General features: G+C 38.1%; 1 protein-coding gene across 2 annotated transcripts in view; it reads left to right on the top strand.

The window, feature by feature from the left end:
- The window catches only part of LUZP1 (leucine zipper protein 1), a 72,250-nt gene that overhangs the window by 51,229 nt on the left and 1,197 nt on the right, over positions 1–19,824 (top strand). For both annotated transcript variants that reach the window (XM_075195339.1, XM_075195340.1), the window contains exons 3-4: positions 10,980–14,108; positions 17,796–17,960. In XM_075195339.1, coding sequence (XP_075051440.1) covers positions 11,118–14,108; positions 17,796–17,936 — 3,132 coding nt within the window. In that variant the 5' untranslated portion in view covers positions 10,980–11,117 and the 3' untranslated portion in view covers positions 17,937–17,960. The remainder of the gene's footprint in view (positions 1–10,979; positions 14,109–17,795; positions 17,961–19,824) is intronic.

Genomic DNA, 19,824 nt, shown 5'->3' with positions numbered 1-19,824 from the left:
CCGGGAAAGTAGGCAACTATGATTATATAATTGATAGAATAGTCATGGCAAGCACCCATTAAAAATATCACAATTAAGATGATATAGAATGTTTTAGGAAGTAGGACATTAAAATCTTTCTCTGTTCTCACAGGTCAGTATTGGGTAACAGGATGCACTAGGGCCGCATGTGGCCCTTCAGGCCTTCACCTGCAGCTCCCAGCTCCTTCCTAATTTGTCAGATTTGTTTGTTATTGCTTGTAACACTTGTGTAATATGCCTGCTGACACGTTATTATATATGTGCCTCTAAAGCTGGGTACACATCTATGCAATTATCTTGCAGAGCACGAGATTCAGTTGGTCAGATATTGCAAGAGTGTGTACGTTCCCACGATCATATTTTTTTGTACCAAAACACATCTGTTGATTTTATGGTTTTTTAAACTTCCTAAAAATCACGATCAACTATGAAACCATGTCTTTTCAGCAGACTGTTATAAGAGATGAAGATCATAGTACTGAAGGTAAAATGTGTAGGTGTGTGCACATGAATTTTCATACTCGTCTGGTCTTTCAATCGTTGCTAGAATCGATTTAAAGGTAATATGTGACCCTTTTAAAGGTTAGGGGGACTCCCAATGTGGTAGGTTTTTGTATATATCCTATCCCTTAAGTGAGTAGAGATGCCTTCAAGCTAGCATACCTGCTCCCACTTTGAACTATCTAATAGGAGAGTTTCTGTCAATGAATGATTTTGAGCCAAATGTACAGTCATGGCCAAAAGTTTTGAGAGTTACACAAGTATTGGGTTTTCACAAAGTTTGCTGATTCAGTGCTTTTAGACTTTTTTTTCCCCGAGCCACTTATCACTTTTGCCTTATGGTAAGGTGCTTCATCATGTTGGAAAAGGCATTGTTCGTCAAAAATCTGTTCTTGGATGGTTGGAAGAAGTAGGTCTTGGAGGATGTTTTGGTACCATTCTTTATTCATGCCTGTGTTCTTAGGCAAAATTGTGAGTGAGCCCACTCCCTTGGCTGAGAAGCAACCACACACATGAATGGTCTCAGGATGCTTTACTGTTGGCATGACACAGGACTGATGGTAGCGCTCACTTTGTCTTCTCTGGACAAGCGTTTTTCCAGATGCCCCAAACAATCTGAAAGGGGACTAATCAGAGAAAATGACTTTACACCAGTCATCAGCAGTCCAATCCCTGTCTGTACCTTTTGCAGAATATCAGTCTGTCCCTGATGTTCTTCCTGGAGAGAAGGGATGACTTTGCTGGCCTTCTTGACACAAGGCCATACTCCAAAAGTCTTCGCCTCACTGTGCGTGCAGATGCACTCACACCTGTCTGCTGCCATTCCTGAGCAAGCTCTGCACTTGTGGTGCCCCGATCCAGCAACTAAATCAACTTTAGGATATTGTCCTGGTGCTTGCTGGATGTTCTTAGGCGCCCTGAAGCTGCCTTCAAAACTATTGAACCTCTCTTCTTGAAGTTCTTGATGATCCGATAAATGGTTGATTTAGGTGCAATCTTACTAGCAGCAATATCCTTGCCTGTGAAGCCCTTTTTCTGCAAAGCAATGATGACTGCACGTGTTACCTTGCAGGTAACCATGGTTAACAGAGGAAGAACAATGATTTCAAGCACCACCCTCTTTTTAAACCTTTTTAAACCTTCCAGCCTGTTATTCTAACACAATCGGCACAACGGAGTGATCTCCAGCCTTGTCCTCGTTAACACAGGTGAGTGTTGATTAGAGGATTTGGCTCTGTTTTGTACAGAATTAGGAGAATAGGTACTGTACACTTCTGCATTCTGCCATCTTTGCCTTGGGTACCTAAACATCTTGTCCTGTCACTGCCTTTCGTTGACTTATAAGGCGTCAGACATTGGGGAAAACGGATCATACATTACACATGCAAAGTAGACAAATGCAGATGGGAAAACACCGACTAGTGAGAACACCGCACATGAGTATACAATCTGCCTGTGTTTCACACTTACAAAGGTATTGGCTAATCTGTTTATGGTCAAATTTTGTGCTATTAAATAAAATAATATGCAATTAAGTTAAATGAAGCAGTTTGTAGCAAAGAGGACTTATTAGCATTCTGTCCCTGAAATGGTTCACATCAGCATGTTTCTGTGGGTAAGAACCTGTAGAGCACAGAATCTTCCACAGTAAAGAGCAAAAAAACATGACGGGTGTCTTGTGACCACGTTCTGCACAAACCAGTGTGGCAGTGCCACAAAAACTATAGGGAAATAATCCGTTCTCAAGTACAAGGAAGCCACAACCATTACCCTGCTTATTAAGATAACGAATGAAGCATTTGCATGGCATGTAGCTGTGTAAAAAACTTTGTATGACATATGCATACACTTTGCTCTAAGCAAAATATTGTTATTAGAGGTTTTCAAATCAACTGATGCATTATTTGTATACAAACTAGACATGGTCTTTGACCTGGAAGATTGTGTGCTGAACAGATGAAAAGTTTCTGGGGCATAAAAATGGTGGGGTTTTTCAAGGAATAGGAGGTAGAAGAAATCATAGTAAAAGTGTGACAGGCACCCAGTGCCACTGACCTGGAGTGTGATCATAACATGTAGTTCAAAAACAAAAGATTTTACAATTTATAAAAGTTATAATTAAAAATTAATTATTCAGTTCATGTTTATGCTTATTTTTTGTTTTTGTTACATGTAACCTAGGACTAGACGAATTCCAGGAGTCAAATAGTCAATGCGCCCACCACATTAACTGCCGGCGCCTAACTTTTAATAGTCTTTTCTACTGTTAATGGATGCACACATTCCCCAGCTCCTTAAATATTTTTCTGGCTTCTAGATCTGACAGACTAGTCTCTGTATTCTACATTATTTTGTCCACTCCCTGATATGTACCTCCATTATTCTGTCACAGTAACTCCTTCTGCTAATTTTCAACATTAATTGGACTTTGTTATGCTAAGCAATGCTAATGCAATGCAATTTTGGGCTTTATGGTTCTTGTCAGGTGTTTATGGATACTATAAAAAGAGTTCAATGGCTCAATATGAGCCCTTGTATTTTAAAATGATACACATAACTATTCTCTAGATCAGTCATTTTATAGTTTTTTGGCGTTTTTTAAGGTCTACAATCTACTTGAGCACAGATGGAACAATATGTAGACTTCTTAATATTTTAACAACGTACAACCCAAATCAGATAGCTATGTAAAACATCAGGATTGACTAGTTGGGTGGGTACATATTGCACTGGGCTTGGTCTACCCCACCCACACAAAAATATCTGTCTTCGAGCAAAAATAAGGCCTGTATGTTCCTGCAGGCATAGGCACACCTTACAAAACAGACACATGTCATTTGAACATTTTCAGAGCAAGGGTGTCACAAACATATACACATATTGTCAATACAAATCAGAAAGGTTGCTCTTTACTCCTCTGTAGGGCAAGAGCAGCCTTACTAAAAAGGGATGTCCCTTCCCTGATGCAAATGATAAAACTGATCTAGTAAGCGCTCTATTGCTTCTATTGGAAATGGATAATTGTTAGAAAACAGTATTGAGATGAATACAGGTATGTATAGAAATAGGTGCTGTACGAATATTGTTAATAACAAAATATGGTATAAAGTGGGCAAATATTTATATTTATATGCTAAAAACAACAAAATATATATTACAACAATAACCGCTACAGAAAGATAAGGATAAAAAACACAGTTAAAAAGATGACACTTGTGTCACTAAGCAAAAAGATAGCTAAATGACTGAATAACACTCCAGATAAAGAGTCCAAATATTGTTGAAATGAGGTTGCCTGGGAGACTTCAATCATGTGAGGAAAAGGTGTATAAGTGGATCCAATATGCTAACCGTCTATGACCAACCTTGGTAACATGGGTGTCAGCAGCGGAATAGATCAGTCCAACAATGTCCTGAATGATGTTTCCTTGTAGTCATGAAGTCCTAGGCATCCGTTTGCAAGCAAGAGCGCTCAAGGTGCTTTGAGCGGTAGGCCACAAAACCGTGTGTGAGGGGATCGAGAGATAGATAGCGTGCGCGCCACAGTGAACGCACAACACTTCCTTCCGGTATGATGCCACGGAGTGGGTGTGACCCAACGCGTTTCATTCGTTGAGCGAATTTCCTTAGACTGTTAGCATATTGGATCCACTTATACAGAGCTTGAATTGGACAAAAGTGCATGTGCTTGACCTCGGCACAACCTTACTGTACATTGCCTACGTTTGTCCTCCCCTTCCCATCCCTGTTCTGCCCTTCAAAACATAGCCAGTCAGAAGTTTTATTTGCATTTGGACATGAATTAGATACAATTGCGTTCACTGGCGTACGGTTCATTTCTGAGCATGTGCAGAACAATTTCATGCAAGATACAGCACACGGCGAAGATGAATCGGGCCATGTAAGCATAAATATATTAACTGAAGCCATTAAGGGAAAAACGAACAAAAGACAGATGTTAAAGACTGGTGGTAACCTTTCTGCTGAGTTTGACTCGGTGGACCATGAAATGTTAAAACCTCAGCTACAGCATGTTCTGCCATGCTTAGCTGGTTATTTTTTTTTTTTTTTTTGGCATGCAGATTACTATGGGTTACAAGAGAAAGATATTCCTCTACCCAGCTGCAAGGTACTTGTGACAAATTAAGTGTGTCAGGGCAAGAAGTCCTGACGTTCTGTGCACTCCTCCACTCTTATGCACTGAAGGCAGGCTCAGGATCACAGCCCCAACCCCAGCACAGCTGCCAGGGATTCTTAGAACTGATCTGCAGCATATAATTCTTCCAGACCTCAAGGGTCTATTTATCAAAGAATGAAAAGCCTTTTAGCTGACGGAAATGGGGGGTTCGTTCCACTCTGTATACAAACAGGGTTATGATTTTTTTTTTTATGGCTACGTCCATCCTCACAGAGATGAAACATTTTAGAGAATATTTTTATTATTGGAATACTATACAGTATCTTATTTAGAAGAATAAACGTTAAAGTACAAGCAAATACGGCTGAAAGGTAAGTTCATCGCTACTATATAAATAACAAAACCCTCAGCGAGGTGTATCATGAATGAGACCCACCTTAATATATGCAGCCGTAAAGTTCCAATCTGTAGTAGGGTGCTGCGGTCATTTCTGAAGGTGCCATCCAGAATCCTCTTTGGTGAAGATTTAGGTTCACTTGCACAAATTGGGACCAAAGTGCATACATTTGACTACTTATGACAAGATGGGCTTACTCTACCACCCAGTGTGTGGGAATGGTAGTGAGCAGAATTAGCTTAGCATTCCTCTTACCCACTATTACTGACAATTCCAGTCAGTCAACAACTCCGTTTTGGCAAATGCGCACTAGTTGTAGGAGAATAGTTGCCACTATCAGGCTCCTTCACAGGCATCTGGAACAGTGTATATCTAGGTGCTGTGCGTAGCTGCTGCAGTATCTCTGCTGGTTACTGTGACTTACTCAGGGTCGCAGGTGGAGGATTCACCTCCACACCAATAAAGCAGTCACTGGTAATATTACGGTGGTGCTGTGAGAAGTAGATCAAGCTGTTTCCCACCACAATCTGACCAGGTTAAGTAGGTTGAAATCATGTTCAGTTAAGCGGTTTAATGATACTTCCTTTGTAGCAGGCTCTGGAACACAGTTGCTTATGTATATATAGAATAAACTTTGCATACTCATGTCCTTAAATGAAAAACTTTCAACATACAAGTCCTATATCAAAAGAAAATAAAGTTAACAATATACATAAAAATGTAATATAAATACATGTAATATGAAAAAAAAAGTTATTCAAAAAAGACATTAAGATCTTCGCAATCATTAAAACCAGAGGGGATGATAGTGTTTGGGCTATACATCGAACCGGTGTCTTTGTTCTTTTTGCCATGTTCTCCCCTTTAGTTTTATTCTGTTCCATGACCTTTTATAAAGGGTGGATTGTTGTGGAAATGTATTAACCTGTTGCAGAAGGGTAAATGTCTGATGCCTTAATTGTTAACTCATGATAAAAACTTTCTACGCTTACTGTATAAATGTTTATTTACATACATTTAAATATTTTAATGTTCTTGCTTACACTGGTGGCTCAGTGGGGATCAAGGCACATCTGGCAGCAATATGCTGCTACCCCTTGTTTTCCAGTGGGTTTCCCCATCCCAGGTGGTCCAGTGACTGTACTTCGGTCTAGCTGGCAGCTGTAGAGCAGCGTCACCAGAGGGCTTCTGATGTTGCTTCCTGTAATTAAATGAATCCACAATAGAGCCTGTGAAGATACCGGGTTTTCTGGCCCAAATCTACCCACTACACTTTGGATGGCCACCCACGGGTGCCTTCCTAGGCCAGGGAAGCCTATCCAGTACCTTTTTAAGGTTCTTATTAGTCACCCAGGCAAATGCAGTTACAATAAATGTACTGTTGTACTTTTCTAACAAAAACAATCGCTAGAATATTATGTACACACAGTAAAGAAATGCCAGGCAGGTTCACCACATCATCTGTCCCTTACCCCAGTAGCTTAAGGAGCTAGTCACCTCACTGTCCAGACTTGACAACCCATGGATCTGCCGATGTATTTCACTGGTAGAGCCATCAGCCACCCTGCAGCTTCCAGCCATCAATTCCCAGAATGAACATCGCCTTTCCCTCCTGGAGTGGCTCCTTATATCTAGAGTCAAATTTCCAAAGTGCTTTCCCCTCCCTGGACAAACCCCTGGACCTCTCATTACTAAACATTGGTCAGTCCTGTACTAGGGGGTTGGAGAGGGGAGGGGAGTAGAGATGAGCTGTACTTCCACAGAAACTTCCCTGCTAGATTGTAGACCAAACGTCTGGAGTAGTCTTGTGAGAACAATGGGTACTAATTAGCCTTTCCCCTCACCAGTATCTTGCAATCTGATCCCTACCCAAAACCCCTGCCACATCAACAATATACATATTTACAATGAGCTACAATGTCCCCTTATCCACATGTAATTAGACACTGCAGTTGTACTCTGTTGAGCTGGGGAACAAAAGCAAGGGCTATAAAACTTTTATATGCTATAATCCACATTTTGTGAGAAACGAGGGACAGGCTGGTTAGAGGGATATTAATACCTTGTTTCACCACAGAGGCTAAAGGGCCTTTATGGTGGCAGCAAGGGGACTGGTGCCCCATGATTTGGACACGCTCTCCCTCTGGATATTTCAGCTTGGAGTGCAAGCTGGGATGGGAGACTTCTGCACAAATTACTTCAGACTGGCTTAGAAATTTCCCACCCTGGGTGCATGGACATTGGAGAAGAACACATTCCCCTGTCACAAAGTACAATGTAAAATGTGTATGTACAATCTCTACCTATCAGTGATATCTAACAACAACTTGTTTTTTTTGAAAGAGCTACTTCTATTGATCAGTAAACACTCCTCTTCCTAAATATCCTTTCTATTCCTGCCCATTATCTGCTGAATTCCTGTGACCTACAGGTGTAATAATCAATGTCCCCAACTGTCTGATTTTGGCCATCGCTCAGTCATCGCTTTCTTGAAAGCAATCAGGAAGAACCAGCCACAGTCACCAGCAAAAGGTACTGCTGCAGCTGCTAGACACGACACCCAGAAGTAATTGGTTGTAGATTTGGGTGTAGGAGCCTGGTGGTGGCAGCGACTATACTCCTACAGCTGGTGTGGTGAGAGTCTGGTGGCCAGTAATGGCAGGTTACCAACTGTAAAATTAACCTCAGTACAGACTTTTGAAACCACAATATGATTTATGCATAAATTTATTCTTGGCTTTTATAATTATACATTAACTGCAAGCTTAATAAATAGTAGTACAGTAAGTAAACATATTTTTTAGATGCAATCATTGTAATATCCGCAAATGTTATTAACTGTAGAAAGAGCATTCACAGGTTCAAACAACCTCAAATTAAACACCTCTGGAAACTTTATGGCAATGTCAGTGTGTTTATTTAAAGGTATAGGAAAGGCTTTCCCAAACCCAGATCTCCAACAGTGCAGATTTTGCAGCTGACAAGTAAAATTAGTACAAAGCTTTGATCTGTTACAATGTGTCAGCCAGCTAGGAGATATGGAAAACATGCACTGTTGGGGGACCCTGAAGAACTGGGCTTTGGAAACCCTGTCACAGAACATGGAATACAGAGAGAAATGTTCTGTACTTAAAATCTTAAAACCATCTCCCATTCTGGCCTAAATGATAGTTTTATTACTTTTTTCTTTTTTTTCTTTTTTTTTTTTCTTTATTCCGAGGTCTCCACTTCTCACCATATGTAGAATAATATTTTCAATATGTATAGGTGCATAGCTTCATGAGCAACAAAAGCAGTAAATTGGGATGCTGGATTGGGAAATGGCAAATGCACTTATTATTATTCTTTCTTTCCGTCCTTCTTTTTTTTTTTTACTTGCATTTAGATATTTGAATACATACTATACTGATGGATCCACAATTTGGATGTGCAGGTTTACTGATCTATTTATTTGTCAATCACTGCAGTTTTACATTCCCAATCTAATGTCTAGTGTTACCTTTCACACTACCATTATGAGTTCATTTGAGGGTCCAACTTAAGGGGTCAAACGTATTTGGAATAGAAATGTACTGCAGCAGCATCCATTTTGCCAGATTGCTTGCAAAGCAGGATTTTGAAACTACTTTGCCCAAAATGTTAAGGGAGAGTAACATAAGCTGGCACAAAGAGTAAATGGTGTTCAATTTAAATAAAGTAAGGGATTGTGTAACATCCACCACAACATAATAATGTAATGACACACAACACACCATAATCACAAAACCACCTGCTCTGACATGTGCCTATTCTGTCACCTGTAAAATTGGAATTTAGTACAGTTACTTATAAAATAATAAATATCAGACCTCAGAAGTGATGAATGGATCAGAAAGGGAAGTAGCCTGGGATAAGCATTTTAAATGCAGGCAAAGTCTAATGTTTTGTTATGATATGCGGAACTTTGATATTTAAGAGGTGAGGAACAAAACTTCTGTAGAGGCCTGTGGGTGACTACCTGCGACTGCAGCTAGTGAAGTTAGTCAGGGTTATTCAGAATATAGAGTCTCGGACAACACTTTGAGATGGATGTAGTAGCCCATGAATTGTCATCAACATTTATTTATATAGCACCAGCATAATAGTGAGTAATGCAGACAGAGGTAACAAGGCCCTGCTTACAATCTATAGGACAATAGGAGTTTGATGCATGTGGTGGTTGCTTTTATATTGCATATTGGCCCAGTCAGATTGCACAGGTAAAAAGTACTGAGGGGGCTATATGGTCTAATCGCACAGCAGTGTTTTTGACAGAAGGTTGTTGTCTTGTAGGAACTGTATAAAGGGTGGTATGCTTATAAAGGGTGGTTGAGGAATTTTATAAGCTTACCTGAAGAGGTGGATTTTTAGGGAACTCTAGAATGGTATAAGACTAGAGGAGAGTCTTGCTGTAAGCAAAGGAATTTCACAAAGTGGGTGCAGCCCTAAAAAGGTCCTTTAACTGGAATGGGAGCAGGTAATCAGTGTGTATGAGACACACAGATCTTGTGAAGAATGGAGGTGCCATTGTCTACACTGCAAAACAATTTGGTTCATCCAGAGCAAGCTAAATTGCCTCCTTCTGATTCCTTCTACTGTTCATGTACTTTCTGGCTGTGTGTTCTTCATGGTAATGGTGATTTAGGGTACGAGCGATGGAGTCTATACCTAGGATCATGTTCACTAGATAAAGGCTGTACCAACTGCTAATGTAACAGCGTAGGTACAGAGCTCACACTCTTTCAAGGTGTTGCAGGGGCTGACCCTCACTGTTCAGTAGCACATTTGAATTCATCCTGCAAAATGTGCTAAGGGCAACTAGTCCTTGGTTCCCTGACCTGCATTGCGGATGATCCAGGTGACAATCTCGGTCACCCACCAACCCACTGAGTAGTATTTTATTAAAAACTCCCACATGGAGTTTGTGCCCAGGGATAGCTGAACAGACAATGCTACATGCTCAGGATCTAAGTTGGCAAATCTGATACTTGATCTACCACAACAGAGACAGTGCTAGGGTTAACAAGAATGGCGTAAGCAGTGCTAATGCCAACTGCTCATTCATCAACGAATGTCTCGCTAGGCAACAGAGCCTTATACCTGGGAAACCAAGCATTTTGGAGAGGCCTTCTGTTCCATGCCCAGAACACCACTCATTATTTCAATAATAGAGAGTAATGTGTCAAATTGGCATGGTCGTATCGGGCACAATTGACAGCGGACCAGTAGATTTACCTATCGGGCAAAACATTTGCTTTGCTAGTTCCTGATACTGCAGTGCTACTTCCAGATGCAGCAATTATTGTAAGTGAGATTGAAGGAGACAAAATCCTCCGCCAAGTTACTCTACCACAACCTTTCAGATTACATGATTATATTGTTTGTGTTTATAGTGCTACCATACTATACAGCTCTTTCCAGAGCATATTGAATTATTCACATCAGACCTGGCCCAATTGAAGCTTAATTTAAATTCCCCACCACACAAATGCAAACATTCTTTGTCTCCTCTTAACATTGTCTTTTTCTGATGTTTCTCCCTCTGCTCTTAATATATTTTTTATCTCACTCAGCTATTCAGTCTATCCTTCTCCATCTCCAAAAATGGTGGAGGTATGAATTAAAATGTTCTGTGAAAAATTTCCCCATGTGTGACATGTTTAGTCTGTAATATGCTATATAGCTTGTTTGCGTTGTGTTTTTTTTTTTGTTTTTTCTTGGTGAGTAAACAACATCCTTATTAACCAGTATATGTCTCATGGTGATGCAAGTGGTAAAATATGCTGTTTTAATTTAAATGATTATAACATTTTTTTTTTTTATATTTTTTTTTTTTACTGTGCCTCAGTGTACACCTGTAATGCCTTTACAGTAATTTCAATTCTTTTTTTATACATATTATAGGTTAAGATGGTCTCTGGATGTCAAACAAAGTGTGCTCATCAAGAAGAAAAAGGATAATTGTGGATCGCTCAAAAGATAAATTAAAAAGCTAATCTATTAAGGAATTTTACAAGGGTCATCACTATATATTGTACAAGAATGGAGCATTCAAGTCGTCATCTGCGATTTAAACTGCAAAGTCTTAGTCGGCGTTTGGATGACCTTGAAGAAGCAACAAAGAATCTGCAAAAAGCAGAAGATGAAGTTCTTGATCTTCAGGATAAAATTATACAGGCAGAAGGGAGTAACTCTAGTATGCTAGCAGATGTAGAAGCCTTGAGAAAAAGAGTGCTAAAGATTGAAGGAAAAGATGAAGAAGTGAAGAAAGCAGAGGATTTGTGTAGGCTAATAAAAGAGAAGCTAGAAAATGAGGAAAATGTTACCCGGGAACTTAGACTTGAAATTGAGCACCTACAAAGAAGAATGGGCGAGCTAGAGAAGCTGGAGGAAGCTTTCAACAAGAGCAAAAGTGACTGCACTCAACTGTGTCTTAGCTTGAATGAAGAAAAGAATATGTCTAAAAAGTTGTCTTCTGAACTGGAAATACTTAGGACCAGAGTACGAGAACTAGAATCTTCTGAAAACAAACTGGATAAAGCTGAACAGCTGTTAACTAGCGAGCTGGAAAAAATTAAGTCTTTTACCCTTAGTTTTGCTAATGAAAGAAAACTATTTTTAGAAAGAGAAAAGCAGAATGAAAAACATATTTTGCACCTAAAAGAGCAACTGGAATTTAGAGCAAAAATAATCACAGGAGATCAAACCAAGAAGGAGTCTGACATCTTGGAAAGGTCTTCTGATCAACGCACAGAAAGTAATAATCTCCGGATTGAAGAGAACCTAACTTCTAAATCCTCTCAAATTCAAACAAGCAGCAAAAATGAAAATGATAAAAATAAATATCAAGAAGACAACAAAATTAAAGAACTGAACCAAGAAATTGAGAAACTTAAGAATCAACTCAAACACTTTGAGGGACTAGAACAGGAGTTGAAACAACTAAAAGAAAAAAACTGTGAACTAGAAGAAAGCTACGTTAGTGAGCAGAGTAAAGCCAAACGGGTTACTGATGAATTACAAACTTTAAAAAGACAATCTAGTCAGAACAAAGAAGTAGAAAATGGAGTGCTTGATAGTGATGAGATTATCTCACGAAGTATAATTAAAAATGAACGAACAAAAAGTAAAGTAGCATCTACTGAGCCTGCCAATTTAAAATATACTTCTCGAGATATATTCCCTCAACAATTGACAAGTGAAAGGTCTCGAAATTCAGAATCTCTTTCTAAGAGGCAGTTGACAAATTCTAGTTCAAACATTAGAAAATCGCCTAGATCCACTCTCACTGATACTACAACAGGTTATCTAAAAAAACAAGAGGACACATTGTCTTCTTATTTTCCAGGTAGTAAAGATTTTGGCTCTATACAAAATGAAATTAAAAAGTCCCCTAAAGATCATCCATCTGTTTTAAGTCGGTATCCGCCAGCTGTTCAAGACCAAACCACCAAGTCCTGGAAAGGGTCTACAGGTAAACAGACAGACAGGTCTATAAAGCTTTTTGGGGAAGATTATTCTGTTAAGGCTTACTCAAAGAAAAGGATATCATTGGAAAATGAAGAAATTAAGGAAAGGCCATCTGATGACCATTTTGAGAATGTCATTAACGCAAATCTTCCTGAAGAAAATGTTCCAGCTGACATCGGCTCCTTAGCCTCTACATTATATTCAGAACCAGTTAAGCCTACTCTAAGGCATTTTAGTACTCTAGAAAACAGTGACTTAAAGATAGAAAATGACTTTAAAGCACATGTTAATTCCCAAGATTTTGAAATTAAATCCACTTCTCAAGACAGGTTGTCCAGATCTGTAGATGTTCCACGAAGAGATGGCATCACAAATATGATTACTGAAGAAGCCACCAAACCTATCATGTTAAGTAAATATGAAATGGATCCACATACCAATCAAAGTTCTTACATTAGAGATAAAACAAGATTTAGAGCTTCAAAACCATTAATTCCTGAAAAACCACATATTTTAGAAACTTCAAACCATAGAGAAACCGAGAAAAGGGCTAGGCTGTCAGGGCTTCACACTAAGAAACAGTCCAGTACTAAAGAAAAAATGGCAGCTCAAGAGAATATGAGAATGTCCTCTTTTGAAAATCATAATCATTCGTTCCAAAGAGAGATAACGGAAACAACCAGAAAATTGTCTTCTGATGGCTCAGAAAATACAGAAATAAATTCACATATTGCAATACGAACAAGATCATGTAGTCCAAGAGAAGGTTTACAGTCAACCGTGATCATTAAGCCAATTATAATTGAAAAAGACAGGAAAGAAATTATGAGTGACTACAGAGCAAGATCAAGCTCAGAAGTGAGCAGACCCCACATGAACACAACACCAAACAAAATGATGAGCAGTATAATCATTTATCCCTCTGAAACGGTCTCCTCCCGAACAAACGCTGATGAGACCACAAGAGAGAGACATACTTCTACTAGTAATATTAGACTATCTGCAACTGATCAGCCAGTGTTAAAAAACAACATTAGCATCCCATTTGAAATCTCTATCAACAAAGATGATATGTTGTTAAAGGTATCTGATAAAGACATGACCTTCGATCATAGAGAAATAAGTAAGGTTCAGGATCAAAGTCTTGTAAAAGATCAGATGAAAGGGAATGATAATGACGACGATGTAGAAGCAATCGCCTGGAAAACTCATGATATTGTGGGAACAAATCATTTTGACAAACGTACAGCATTTAAAAGTTCTTGGAGAAAAGGTGCCTATGGTTCCACTGAAGAACTAGATAGACTAAGTAATGAAAGGGAAGACTCTGACTCGAAGAATAGACGTAAATCATGTTTTGATGAGGAAAAGTCTGTGAGATTACATAGTCGTGAGCTTTATTCCAGAAATAAAAGTTCAAGTGTAAGCAGTTGGAGTACTAACCCAGAATTTACTTCTAAAAGGAGCCAAAGCAGCCTAAGCGCAACAGAAATCATAAGAAGAAATGCTTCAAATGATTCCTTAAATAAAGGGCATGCTTCCTGGAGTCGTCCTAGTTTTGAGGTAGGTTGCAATTTTAAGGATTTGTATTTGGTGGTGGTTAGGTGGAGTTTTTAATACTTACCAGTTGGTTTATTGCTACTGCTCAAAGCAATTATTGTTTGGTTCCTTATTGATGTATTAACTGCTGAAAAGATCTTAAATATCTTGCATCACTTTGTCCTGCTAAATCATTTCAGAAAGTGGGTCTCCTTGATTCCAGATTTTTTAACAAGTACCATAAGCTGATATAATGAACACCTCTACACCAGGTTGTCATTATTGTCTAAATTGCTGTTTGGTGGACAAAGGTTAGGTGAAGTTTGGCACTTGTGTCTCCTTCTGTGTCTACGTATGTGAACACCTACAAAGTACATAAGTGTGTCCATCTTATGGTTGGCCTAAAATGGGTTTGTATCTCCTCTGTGTGCATATTCCATGAGTTGTGTTTACAAACCTGAAAAAGCATGCTTGAGCCCTGCCAGTCTTTGATATGTGGTCCTTCTCTCACCTTTTCTACAAAAGCAACATCAGAAAATATTTACTGTTTAATTTTGTGTTTTGACCTGCATTCTGGAGTGCTGTTGTCATTCATGTGTTCATAATTATTTGCTTTGATCCTGAGCATCAAATATTATAAACAAAGGAGCTCTAAAAATCTATCTTCTGCACTCTGTAGTTACTCATAACAAAAGGACACCTCTCCATTTTGCTCATTTAGATACCAGCTTTGCATATCAACTGTCTGTTTTTGTTTTTTGGCTATCCAGGCACATAAAATACCTTCCAAGGCACTTGTGACTTGCCTCAAAATGCCAATTGTCTATCTGATCAAAAGGGGGGGAATAATGCAGTGACTTTTATTTACACACACAGAAAAATATTAAAGAAACATACATGTAAAATCATTTAACATATGTAGACATTAGTAGCTGTAGCCCAGAAATCAGATTTGTCATAGGTAAGTTACTGGTGCCTTGACATCTCCTGGCAGTGTGGTATACCTAATGTGGTCCAAGCCTCTTTCTCTGAAACCTCCAAAGTAGACCAGTGCAAATACACCATTCAAGATTCCGCTCTACGCGTTTTGTCACTTCCTAAGAGATAATGAGTGGCACTGTACAGCTCCAGGCCAGGCAGACATTTCATAGAAGTTCCGGGTAAATGCTTCATTAAAAAAACCGCCCATAAACAAAGGACATATTGAATTTCGTAATGCAACTGAGTATATCTTATATGCTCACTATGGATCTTTTATGTCCGAACAGTAGCATTTATTTTCTTTTATACTTCAAAACCACTAATAGCCGTCGCCATTTTTTTGGGGAGTCCATGCATAAATTAGCAGCCGCCATTTTCCTATGGTCTAAACAATCCTATACAATACTGACTGCCATTTTTCTGAAATCCATATCTACTTAGTTGCCATTTTCTTACAGTTTTGGCGCACTCATATAGCAGAAAAGGAAAATTGATTGATGTTTTTAGCACTAATTTTACTATTACATTTGAGGGGGTAATCCCTTTCAAAAAACCTAGAGCAATAGATGTCTGCTTGTTCATCAAAACAACTGTCCTTTGCACAATTCTTATTTTTCTTTTCAATAATTGTGAAAATGGGGTGTTTCTTTTCCAGGAATTTGGCGTAAAATGATTAAAATGCGGATAGATATTGCTGTGTCCCCTGGTTTAATATATGATTGTGTCTATTTTCTTGCCTGGGGTTCCAATTCATAGTGTCCGAGATGCAGTCCAAAAACTATATGTTAGAGTCTTGAATGTTTAGAAGTAAATTTTAAATTAAAATTATTTATATTTAAATATATAAAAAAACTCCTCAAATATCTCCTTAGGTCCTTCCCATGCAATAATAATATCCTCATTTTTTTTTTTTTTTTTTTTTTTGAAGGCTCTAATATTTTTCTCTAAAAGGATTATTATTGAAAATATACTGCTGCTCCCATCTCCCAATGTAGACATCAGCAAATCTGGAGAAGAAAAATTATTCTTTTGAATTTAAAGTTGATGAGGTTCAACCTATTTTGGATCTCCTGTTATCCTTTATATTTGCAATTGATCCAGAGTAAGCAGCCACCAATCTGTTTCAACATGAATTGGCACAATCTATAAATTGTGCCAATTCATGTCTGGTCCTTTTTCTTTTATTTTTTTAATTGTTTTTAAGAGCCTGTCTATATTAACCATAGGTAAACCCCGCCTTTCCTCTTGTTTCAGTGTAAGCCATGCAATCTTTACACTCTGGAAACTGCTACAAACTTCAGATGTTGCCTGGGGCTTCTGGAAACCTATTTATCTCACACTAGCCAGGTCCTCTTGTCTCTTCCCCAAAACAACCTTAACATCAGTTTATTGCTTAAAAATCTCAATTTCATCCATACACTTCTCCTTTATCAGTAGTACAGTCGGGGCCAAAAATAATGGTACCCTTGTATTTTTTTCAAATAACTAACAATTTCCTTTAATCATAAGGTTAAATTAACAACCATATAGGACACTTAAGCACAGTCCAGCATCTTGTCTCGAACCATTCCTAGGGGATTTTTGAAGTGTTTGGTATTCCATTAGGACAGTAACACCAATGACCTTCAATGGAGTTTTTGGACACTGGGTTCAACATTACACTGCATAATAGTCTGGTATTCTCAAAATTTCTTGATGCCAAGTACCAGATGCAGAACAGCAGCCCCAAAACATTACTGAACCTCCTCCATGTTTGACTGTAAAGAAGGTGGTGTTCTCTTTTTGCCTCCTGTTAAAAATACGGATAATGTGCTTTACCAGAAAGCTCTTATTTGGTGTCAACTGTCCACAATATATTTGGCTTGTTTGGATGTGTTTTGGCAAACTCCTGTCAGGCTTTGTTATATGTCTTTCTCTCTGCAATGGTGCCCTACTGGGCCTCTTACCGTATACCCCCCTTTCATTGAGAAGGCAACATATGGTGAAAGTAGGAACTGTCGTACCATGTGTTTGAAGGTCTGCTTGAATCTAATTGAGTTGTGGAGAAAGTACCTTGATTAACTGCCAAACAATTCTGCACTGTAACTTTCCATCAAGTTTTCTCTTTCCAGACATGTGGGCTACAATGCCATGAGCCTTAAACTTTTAACATAATGTACGGTTGTACGGGAACATCACAATATCTGGAGATTGATTTGTAGCCTTGAGATTGTCCATGCTTGGCTACAAACTTCTGTCTGGCGTCCTCAGTCACTTCTCTGGCTTTCTTTTCTCCATGTACATTGCTGTACACACAGTTTCACAAAATAGAAAAAAAAATGTTATTTTCTCTACTGAAGCTTTTTTTAATGAGTGAGTTCAGTTCCAAAGGTGTCAATTTTCTCTGATCCAATTAATGATCTCTATGGGAAATTTGTTAGGACTTCTTCTTTTTTTTTTTTTTTTTTTCTGTTTTGTTCCACTGTAAAACAAATACATATGTGGATACCAAAATAATTATTCCTTTTAATATTTTTCTGGAAGAAATGGTGTATTTGAAGAAAGGGTGCTAATTGGTCACAACTGTATTTAAGTAAACAAGGGAATAAACATTGTCATTTTATTTTTAAGCAAATATCATACGAATTTCAGATAATTTTTAGACTTTTAAGCCTATTTTACCTTTTTTTTCTTTTCAGTTTTGTTTATGGTATTTATCACAATGTTCCTTTCTGGGATTTTTCTATTCAGGTTGACGATTTCAGCTCCAGAAGAAAATATACAAGTGACAAACTGTCAAGAGCAGACTCAGGATGGAGGCAGACTCAAAATCAAAACCAGAGGCCTCAGAAGAGTATGGTGGAGGAACGGATACGAAAATTAGAGCATTAAATTAAATACCATTAAGGGAATAAGGTAAAGCATTTTTACATAGGCACTGCATCCCAACAAGAAACCAACAAGCGGGGTGAATTTTAAAGCGGAACAGTGATTACATATGATTAGCAATACCAGATTTGATACCCTTTGTAGTAGTAATGGTATTTCCTTTTGAGCTTGTCAGCAGCAGTTATATAAAAGAAAATTAAAGTTTATACAATTAATGTTTTTTAAATGCTCATTTGCCTAAAACAATTTACAGGAATGTGAAGCGCTGATCTAACAAATGTGTGAAATGTTTCACAATGAAGTTGGCCCCAAAGTTCATATAGGTCAGCAGTATTTATAAGGAAGACAGAAAGAAAAATAAAACGGCCATCTTCTTTACTCCCAGTGTTTCTCCTGATTAGTGCACTCTGCTCTCAAAGTAACAGGCTCTATTACAACACAATCAACTCTTACAATCTGTTATTTGACAAAAGTTGGTGAGGACTGTTCTTAAAAAAAAACAAAAAAAAACAGGGTAGCTTTATTTGTTGTAACTCAGCTAAAAATGGCGAGTGCACAAAAATCTAGATCTATAACCAATACATATTACTGACTTATTTCAATCATTTTAAAATTGACTGCAGCCTCACCCATTTATAAGTTTTGTTGGTGTGTGATTTCATTAGAGAACTATCAAATTTTATATATGCTACACTCACGTATCCAAGATTTATCTGGTATGGTGCTACTCCAAGATAGAAGTGAACTGTTTTGATAATATTAAAGAGAAAGGGGTGCACTCTCCAGGCTTACAAAAAGATCAAAAGACTTTAATAATAAACATGAAAAAAAGGTGCAGATAGTCCACATTTGTCGCATAGTGAGAATTTTTCCATTATTATGATGTGTTCATATCGGTTTTGATAGATAATTTAGAACAATGTTTCTGTGCTAGTATTAATATGGTTCATAGAATGCTTGTGTGTTCTATATTAAAATACCGTTGTTTGTATTCGAACACAAAAAATTGATGGAGCATACATGACTCATATATTTTTTTATTTATTTTTTTTTAAAATCGGCTGCAAATTGCACACACGTACGTCCTACTTCAAGTGCAAGAGGATCTCAAGAAACGTTTCCATTTCAATACGTGTATAAGTACACTATACGGTACTTGCTGTATGCAGACAGAACACACTGCAGGATATACATATGTGCAATATAAAATCCCATCAGAACGCTTGGGGGAAAAAAATATATTTAAATACATTACCACCTGTAAATACTATAATAAAAAATAAAAAAACAAAACTATTTATAAATGAAATGCATAAATCAGGATGTTCTTGATGTCTTCTGTGCATGAAATGTATTTGAAAAGTTGCTCTTAATTGCAAACGCATGTTCTGGAATGCATGTGTTACAGCTAAAATCATGTACCTCGGAGATACCCAGAGCTTGAATCGGATGCATGTGATCATCCTGGACACACCCTTACTGTACATGCATATGTCCCTTTCCTCCCTTCAAATCTTAGGCTGTCGCAAGTGTCATTTGCGTTTGTACTTGAATTGCATGCACTTGTGTAAAGTCCCTTTCTGAGCATGCGGCAGTGCAATTTAACGCAAAATACGGCACAAAATAGGAATTGCACCCCAAAGATGAATTGGGCCCATAATGCTTTTGTATCTTGTGTGATGTCATCAGCTGATACCATGTTATCCCTCTACCTATACCTGTGTCTTTTTCTTTTCTTTTGTGGTGCATTCCTCTTTAATTGTCCCTTAATGTCATATATTGTTTTTGCATTAGTTTGGTATGTAGGTTCCGGTTTGTGTTTCAGTGCGATATATATTTCTGGTTTTCTTTATCTAGGTTCATTTATATTTGTATCTTATATTTTGCCATT

The sequence above is a fragment of the Mixophyes fleayi genome, chromosome 2, assembly GCF_038048845.1.
Source record: "Mixophyes fleayi isolate aMixFle1 chromosome 2, aMixFle1.hap1, whole genome shotgun sequence".
Taxonomy (NCBI): Eukaryota; Metazoa; Chordata; class Amphibia; order Anura; family Limnodynastidae; genus Mixophyes; species Mixophyes fleayi.
Note: the sequence above shows the minus strand (reverse complement) of the source record. Positions and strands in the feature narration are given on the sequence as shown.